Below are 9184 nucleotides of genomic sequence, written 5' to 3' on the forward strand. Positions count from 1 at the left end.
GGGGGGGAGGGGGCAGCCAGAGGCCTCAGGGCTTCAGATTGTCTGGCTGGGAAGGAGTCCAGGGCGAAGAAGGGACCAGTCCAAACTGTTCAGGGCCAATGTCCACTCGCTGAGCTCAGCTGGGGGGGGAGTGGTGAGGATTCTGCACGTCCATCCTGATTCCCAGCGTGCACTTCCCACCTTCCCAACGCCCGCCATCCCTCTACTCCTTAAAGTGATACTTAACTGCAGCCCAGGCCGCCCAAGCTTCTATGGGTCTCCCTGCACCCACCCAGGCTCTGCTCAGTCCATGCAAGGGGGTCACTAGCCTCCAGCTTCAAGGGTCTCTCAAGATCAGCTCATGGAGCTCCCTGACTTCAAACTCACCTACCCACCCTCAGTCCAAACAGAAGCAGGGCTGTTTCCGCATTCCGACACCAGCGATGCTCACACAGACTGAGTGCTCCCCAGGTGCCTCTCACTTGTTGATCTCACTTACTCTTCCTACCACGCTGGGAGGCAGGGGCTATTACCCCCATTTGACAGATGAGGAAAGTGAGGCACAGAAAGGTCACAAGACCTGCCCTGGAGCACCCAGCAGTGGCATGAGCCCGGGCTGGCCTCCCCCAGCCTCTCCCATGTGTCACCCTTATGCAGAAGGAGTCCTTTGTAGGGCGCCCCTCCAATCCCCTCCCTGGGAAAATGCCTCAGTTTCCCTAGTTTGTGGACAAGCCGCATGCAGACACAAAGCCGGATGTAGGAGTTGGCACCTCCAAAGCACGGGTGTCAGGTGGCCCACTCCTGGCTCCGGCCTGGCCTCCAGGCTGGCCACAGGCTGCCAGCCTTCCTGTCCCTGTCTTATCCCAGAGTATCGCCTCCTATCCTGACCTCTGACAGCCCACCAATCTCTGCAGATCCTTCCGAGCAGGCTCGGGCTCAAGGCCTGCACCATGTGTATTTTTCAAAGCTCTAAGTGTGTTGCAAACGTCAGGGAGATCATCCTGTGGAGATAACTCCAGAGACCACCTTCAGCTGCCAGATTGCCACCCACTCCCCCTGCCCCTCCAGGGGTCCTGGACAGATGGCTGCCGCCCAGCCTCCTTGCCCACTGGGCCAAGGCGGGTGGGGGCAGAAGTAGGCGGGACGGCCCTATGCTCAGTGCATTAAGAGGAGATTGGGAAGGTGGAGCAGGCACCCATGGAGGGCGGGGGATGATGTGGAGGTGGGCCTGTGGGTGCTCCCATCTCTTGCCTTCATTACTGGGGGAGTCGAGGAGCAAGCACCATCTCCAGAACATGCAGCTAGGACAGCCCTGGGCCAGGAAGGGAGGGCACTGAGTGGGTCAGGTGAGCTGGGCACCTACCCCACCCTTCCTGAGCAGCCTCCCCGGGCTGAGACCCGCTATGCCCTTGCTACCCCAAGTGGATGAAGATAAATGCTCCAGGTATCCCTTAGGCCCGCCAAACAGAAGGCAGAGACATTGCCCCTGACTGTGGCCCTGCGAGCCCAGGCCATAGCTAAGAGGAGCAGCAGAAGCTGCAGATACAGAGGGGTGCCCTGGAGGAAAGGGGTGGGATCTGGAGGGGGGTGGGAGGCACTGCAGCTTNGCGATTGGACAGACACTTCAGTGAGCTGGGTCCCAGGAAGAGCCTCATAGGGAATGAGCCTAAAGAGAATCCTTTGAGCCCAGGGCGCCAGGAGCCCAAGGGAAGGAAGGGAGCCTATGTTTCTGAACCCCAAATCAGGGCACAGACTGGTCTAGTTTCAGAACTCTGTCATCACCCTGATGGAAACCCCACTCCCATTCAGCTGTCACTCCCCACGCCACCTTCCCAGCCTCCGACCACCACGAACCTGTTTTCTGTCTCTGTAGATTTCCGTGTTCTGGAGAGTTCATAAAAGTAGAATCATACAATATTTCTCTTTTTGTGTGTTTCTTTCACTTAACATAATTTTTCTTAACATTTATTCATTTTTTGAGAGCCAGAGAGAGAGAGAGCGCGTGTGTGCGTGTGCCAGTGAGTGGGGGAGGGGCAGAGAAAGAGGGAGACACAGAATCAGAAGCAGGCTCCAGGCTCTGAGCTGTCAGCACATAGTCTCGAACCCACGAACCACAAGATCATGACCTAGGCCCACATCTGCCACTTAACCGACTGAGCCACCCAGGCACCCCAGCATGATGATTTCAAGGTCCATCCATATCATAGCACGTTATCAGAACTTCATTCCTTTTTAAGGCTGAATAATAGAGAGACCACACACTCCATCCATTTATCCATTGAAGGACATTTGGGTCCTTTTCACTTATTCCAAGTTGTTGTGAATGGTGCTGCCATAGATATTCATATACAAGTTTTTGGGTTTTTTTGTTTCTGTTTTGCTTTTGGTTTTGTTTTGGATTCCTGTTTTCAATCCTTTTGTTATATACTCCAGGGCTGGAATTGCTGGGTCATATGGTAACTCTACACTTCATTTACTGAGGACCCACCAAACTGCTTTCCAAGGACGGCTGCACCATCTCACATTCCACCAGCAACACACGAGACTTCCAATTTCTCCGCGTCTTCGCCTCAACTTGTTACCACCTGTGTTTTTAGCCATAGCCGCCAGGTGTGCTGGTCACTGATTTTTTTTCTAAATTTTTTTTTATTCTTTATTTTTGACAGAGAGACAGAGTGCAAGAGGGGGAGGAACAGAGAGAGAGGGAGGGAGACACAGAATCCCAAGCGGGATCCAGGCTCCCTGAGCCGTCAGCACAGAGCCTGACACAGGGCATGAACTCACGAACTGCAAGATCATGACCTGAACCAAGTAGGACGCTTAACCAACTAAGCCACCCAAGTGCCCCTGGTCATTGATTTTTAAGAGACCCAAGACTCCCTGTGTTGGGAGAGTAGAGCCCCGAACGAGGGTCTAAGCTGAACACGGGGCTCAGGAACGGCCCTGCTGTGCTCCGATCTGCGTGCTGGAGTGCAGAGAGGTGTTGCTTCCCTAACTGGCCCTGAGCAACGCGCTGATCCTTCCCTGCAATGGGGGCCCACGGAACGAGCAGCTGGCAGCCCCCCCACTGCGTCCCTGGGCCCTTCCACGTGTCCCCATGTCAGCTGGGGTAGGCTCACCAGTCTGCTGGCTCTGTTCCCCAATGTATTTCTGACAGTTACCTTGTCATTGAAATTACTGTTTATAATTGAATTAAATGTTATCGCAATGGATGAAACGAGATTGTACAAACAAGGAGAAATGTTGTCTCTCGTGAAAATTCAGTAAAAAGTCACAATCTGAGTCAAACAAATAATTAGCTGTCAACTCAGATGGCGGTGACACAAACGTAAATACCTGGGTGGGAGGAGATTGACAGAGTCTGTATGGTTCTAATTGCCAACCACTTTGCAAGGTCCTTTCAGCCTGCTCTCGTCCCCTAAGAACCCAGTGCTGGGTGTTGGGGACGGTGTATCATCAGCATGGATTTCACAAGGAGGGCGACTTGGAAGTCCAGGGGATAGACCCATAATCAAAGCAGACGCCTTAAGGGGATCAGTGACTGTACACCTTGTGAAAGTTAAAATAAAATGTGTTTTAGGGGTCTAATTATGTTCCCAAAAATAATATGCGGGAGTTCTAAACCCCAGGACCTATAAATGTGACTATATTTGGAAACAGGATCATTGCAGATGTGATTACATTAAGATACAGTCATTGGATGGGCCCCAATATAGCACGAGGGAGAAAGTCGTGTGACCACAGAGGCAGAGATGGGAGTGATGTGGAGTGCCAGCCACCACCCAGATGAGGAAGGGGTGAGGAAGGGTCCTACCCAGGGTCTCAGAGGGAGCATGGCCCTGCTGACATGTTGATTTTGGACTTTGTCTCAGTCAGCTTGGGCTGTATAACAAATACCATAGACTGGGTGGCGTAAATGACAAGTACAATTTGACACAGTTCAGGGAGGTTGGGAAGTGTGAGGTCAAGGTGACGGCTGAGTGGGTTCCCCTTGAGAGCTCTGTTCCTGGTTTGCAGACTGCCGCTGTCACGCCATATCCTCACGTCATCTCTCTCGTGTCTCTTAAAAGGAAACCAATCCCATTCCTGAGGGTTCAGCTCTGTGACATCGTTACCTTCCGAAGCATCACCTCCAGATACCAAACATGAAGTATGTAGGGGACTTTTTAAGGAGTCCTCTCTTGAAGTGATTTTTTTTTTTCAACAAATCCATCTGCTACCCAGTCCCAATCATCTGGGACAAATGGGCTGACCACTGTCCCCTGAGCACAACGCAGAGCACAGCAGGAGTTTTGCCAATAGCCTGGATTTCAATCTTGTCTCTATCACCCATGTGTCACCTTGGAAAAGCCTCTTCACTGCCCTGTGCCTTGGTCCCTCCTTACTGAAAAATGGGGTCAATTATAAGGGTGCCTGGGTGGCTCAGTAAGTTAAGAGTCCAGGGGCGCCTGGGTGGCTTAGTCGGTTAAGCGTCCGACTTTCGCTGAGGTCATGATCTCGCGGTTCGTGGGTTCGAGCCCCGCGTCGGGCTCTGTGCTGACTGCCAGCTCAGAGCCTGGAGCCTGTTTCAGTCTGTCACTCCCTCTCTCTCTGACCCTCCCTGCCCACGCTGTCTCTCTCTCTCTCCTAGAAATAAATAAATTAAAAAAAAAAAACATTAAAAAAAAAAAAAGAGTCCAGCTTCGGCTCAAGTCATGATCTCACGATTTGTGAGTTTCTGCTGTCAGCATGGAGCCCGCTTCAGATCTTCTGTCGCCCTCTCTCTGCACTGCCTCCCAAGCACGGTCTCTCTCTCTAAAAAATAAATAAACACTGAAAAAAAAGAAGAAAGAAAAACAGGGTCATTCACTCACAGATCCCACACATTTTCTGAGCATTATTTGCTATTCCAGAATCTGAGAGCAGCAGAGAGATAAAGGTCCCTGTCCTCACGGAACTCGACCAGGGAAATAAACAAGGAAACACATAAACAAAACCCTGAGTTGTAGTAGTGAAAGCTAACAAGGGGGCCTGTTTGCTCCTGGCCATGGTGGTGGAGATAACTTTGGAGCCAAGGCCTGAACGATGAGAACAAGCAGCAGGTGAGGCCTCCAGCCTGGGGGCAGAGCCAGGCAGCTCCCTGGACAAGGGAGTGTCAGTGTGGGGGCTGGATCTGAGGGCAGGGGCTGGGGCCTGTGTAGCGGGCTTCTCTGAGCTCGGGTTTCCTCATCCATGAAATGGGAATGTTCAGGTAAGTTTAAGCTGCTGAAACAGAGAGACCCACAAGAAGCCAATGGCCCCAGGAAGATATTGTATCTCACAGTCTGCAGTGAGCATCCCTTACCACTGTTCATGCAGACATCCAGCATCCTGGTTCCTTTCCTTCCTCTCTTTCTATCCTTTGGGACAATGCCCTCCTCTCCATAGTCAATGGCCTGCCCATGACTGCCCGTGCTTCTGAGAAGGGAAGAGACAAACAAGGAGCCTCGTGGTCTCTGTTAAGGCTCCTGAAGGGCTCACATCATTTCTGCTCAATTCCATTGGCAAGAACTCGACCACATGGCCATTCCTAACTCCAAGGGAGGCTAGAAATGAAATTCTGGTCATGTGTCGATACAGAGAGGTGTGAACTTTGAAGGACAGCACGCAGCCTCAGGCCGGCCAGATACAGTAATACCTCTCTGCAAGGGTCCACGGAGTACAGACAAAGTGTCCGGCACTTAGTAACTGCTCAGTAAAAGTTTGCACTAGCTCTGCGGTCAGGGCTCCCAGGAGCTTCAGAATCTCTCTGCTTCATGTCCTCATCTCTTGACCGCTGAAGAAACAGGTGCAGAGAGGAGAGGCATCTGTCCAGTTGCCCCATCAGTAAGGGCCCAAGTTGGTCTTGACTTCGTGTCTGGGATCCTCAACCCCACCCTCCCACCTTGTATTTCGAATTCCCTGACCCAGGCCCACCAAGGACTCCGCAGAGTGGGGACACACATGGCCTCTGTGCCAGAGGCAGCGTTAGGGAACAGGATCCTGAGAGGTACCTCGTGCTCCAAAACACTGCCCTGAGCCTGGAGCCGCTTGGCTTTGTGACTAGGTAGGCGTGGCCCCGGCTGGTTTCCCAGACTTGGAGGCAGGGCTGCTCTATGACAGAGGACCACACCCGCCCCCTGGGAGGGGGGACTGCGCTGGGAACAGCAGCCACGTCGGGACGCAGCAGTAGGTGGCTGAGGAGGATGGCTTTCCTGGGATTCTTCCTCCTCCTCCTCCTCCTCTTCACCAGCACCATGGCCCGGGGGGAGTACGGTGTGGTCCACGTGGTGTCAGAAAATTGGAGCAAAGACTACTGCATCCTGTTCAGCTCCGACTATGTCACCCTACCCCGAGACCTGCGCCACGCCCCACTCCTGCCCCTGCGTGATGCTACCACTGCATCCTGGTGCCCAGGCCAGGACTCCTCTCGCTGGGCCCGGCCTGGCTCCCCCAGCCCGCGGCCCCTCCGCCACACCACCGCCATGGTTATGAGGGGCAACTGCAGCTTCTACGCCAAGGGCTGGCTGGCTCAAGGCCAAGGCGCCCACGGGCTGCTCATCGTGAGCCGGGTCAGTGACCAACAGTGTTCGGACACCACCCTGGCGTCCCAGGACCCCCACAAGCCCCTGCCCGACCTCACCATCCCTGTGGCCGTGCTCCGATACAACGACATGCTCGACATCCTCAGCCACACCCATGGCAGCGCCGAGGTCCGCGTGGCCCTGTATGCGCCCCCCGAGCCCATCCTCGACTACAATATGGTGGTCATCTTCGTCCTGGCTGTAGGCACCGTGGCTGCTGGCGGCTACTGGGCTGGCCTGACCGAGGCCGACCGGCTGCAGCGGCGCCGGGCCCGGGGAGGAGGGGGGCCTGGCGGGCACAACCAGCAGGAAGCAGGGGCAGCCCGGTGGGGACAGGAGGAGGAAGACCAGGACGCGCCGGTGGACTTCACGCCAGCCATTACGGGCGCGGTGGTCACCATGTCCTGCTCCATCATGCTGCTCCTCTACTTCTTCTACGATCGCTTCGTCTATGTCATGATCGCCATCTTCGGCCTGGGTGCGGGCACCGGCCTCTACAGCTGCCTGGCACCCCTGGTGCGCCGCCTGGTCCTGCCCGGCCGCCACCGCGCCTGTCTGCAGCCGCCCCTGCTGCTGCTGGGTGGCCTGTGCACCGTGGTGACCGTCCTCTGGGTCGCCCACCGGAACGAGGACAGCTGGGCGTGGCTGCTGCAGGACACGCTTGGCGTGGCCTACTGCCTTTTTGTCCTGCGGCGCGTGCGGCTGCCCACACTCAAAAACTGTGCCTCTTTCCTGCTGGCTCTGCTGGCCTTCGACGTCTTCTTCGTCTTCGTCACACCCCTCCTCACCAGGACCGGCGAGAGCATCATGGTGGGCGTGGCGGCAGGCCCAGCAGATTCCGTGAGCCACGAGAGGCTGCCCATGGTGCTCAAAGTGCCCCGGCTGAGCTTCTCAGCCTTGACCCTGTGTGACCAGCCCTTCTCCATCCTCGGCTTCGGTGACATCGTGGTCCCTGGCTTTCTGGTGGCCTACTGTCACCGCTTTGATGTGCAAATCCGCTCGCGCCAGGTCTACTTCGTGGCCTGCACCCTGGCCTATGCCGTGGGCCTGCTGGTCACTTTTGGTGCCATGGTCCTCATGCAGATGGGCCAGCCCGCCCTGCTGTACCTGGTGTCCAGCACCCTGCTCACCAGCCTGGCAGTGGCCGCCTGCCGCCAAGAGCTTACCCTCTTCTGGACGGGCCAGGGCAGGGCCAAGACACCCTCCCAGCCTGTGGCAGGGCCAAGTGGCGCCCTTTCATTTGGCTTTGAGCAGAAGCAGGAGGCTATGGCAGACGTCCACATGGCCAGCGAGTTTGAGGGGGCCACCAGCCACCTGGCAGGGGACTTAGACAGCAACCTTGAAGAGGACTCGGCAGAGACTGCCACCATGTCCGAGGACGAAGCCACTGGTCCAGACGGCCGTAGTGATAGCTCCGAGGGCTGGAGCGATGCCAACCTGGACGCTGACGGATTTCCCCGTGCCTCCCCTGGGGCCTCTGAGGAGCGGATGCCACCGACGCCCATGGCCCTGCGGACGCCTCTGATGCCACCGCCCTCGGAGCTGGGCCACGCGCAGGCCCAGCCCCAGGCCCACGGTGCCAACCTGCCCTGGACGGGGCTCCACAAGAGGAAGGGCTTGAAGGTAAAGAAGAGCGTGTCGACCCAGGCTCCCTTGTGAACCGGAACCCGGAGACACTTGCCTCTAGACGGTCCCACAGAATATCTCAGAGCAAAGCCACACGTGGTCAGAAGGAAACCAGGGCATTAAAGATATTCCGTATCTATCCGCAGAGCTCCATTGTTTCCTGGGACTGTAAGAAAGCAGTGACCACAGAGAAGTCCATGTAGGGTCCGGAGGGTCCTTAGGATAGGTGCTGTCCCCAAATCGTGCAGAGTGGGAATCAGGCTCAGAGAGGGCTCAGGACTCACGCAAGGTTACTTGGCAAGGCCAGGGCTTACTGGGCAGCGACTTCCTTCTCCCCACCTGCCCAGCCTCCAAGCCAGAGCCCCAGCTCCTCAACTCAGCTTGGTGGACAGGTCCCATCCCTCATCACCCATCTTTTCCTCATGCTCAGGTCCAACTGAACCATCTCTGCTCTTTGATCACACACACACACACACACACACACACACACACACACACACCCTCCTCTTTGCACATGCCATTCCCTCTGGCTGGGATGCCCTTCTCATCCCAGACAGAAATACCCCAGCCAGGTTCCTAGGCACCCTTCAAGCACCAGCTCACATCCACTCTTTCCCCCAAACATCCCTGCTCAAGGCATCTTGGAGAGCAGCACACGCTCAGCGTGTCCCTGTACTCATCCACCCGTAGCCACAGACATTGAGTCTGCACCTGCTGTGTGCACCACCTTGTGGTGGGCACAGAAGGAGGCTGCTGTCTAGTTGGGAGAAGGGTGAGGAGTCGAGAACAGACGAGAAACAACCCTAGAATCATCTCAAAGCAGGGGGGAAGAGATTGGAGCTCGAGTGGAAGGATTTAGAAGGCCAGGGCCCTGGATCCCACGCTTCCCTCACTGATTCTGGATGGGGACCAGTCCTTTCTGGCTTCAGTAGTCTCATCTTCAAGATGGGACTTATAATACCATATCTACCTGGAGGCAGGGGCATGGACAAGATGAC

At 55.7% G+C, this 9184-nt stretch overlaps 1 protein-coding gene across 1 annotated transcript; it reads left to right on the forward strand.

Annotated features, from left to right (window-relative positions):
* Positions 1-6114: 6114 nt before the first annotated feature.
* On the forward strand, positions 6115-8325 carry SPPL2C (signal peptide peptidase like 2C). Its single transcript, XM_077780381.1, has one exon. It carries the CDS (start codon positions 6183-6185, stop codon positions 8217-8219), a length of 2037 nt encoding a protein of 678 aa, XP_077636507.1. The 5' UTR covers positions 6115-6182; the 3' UTR covers positions 8220-8325.
* Positions 8326-9184: the final 859 nt, after the last annotated feature.

This window comes from Crocuta crocuta, unplaced genomic scaffold (assembly GCF_008692635.1).
Source record: "Crocuta crocuta isolate KB4526 unplaced genomic scaffold, BGI_CrCroc_1.0 scaffold288, whole genome shotgun sequence".
In the NCBI taxonomy this organism is placed as follows: Eukaryota; Metazoa; Chordata; class Mammalia; order Carnivora; family Hyaenidae; genus Crocuta; species Crocuta crocuta.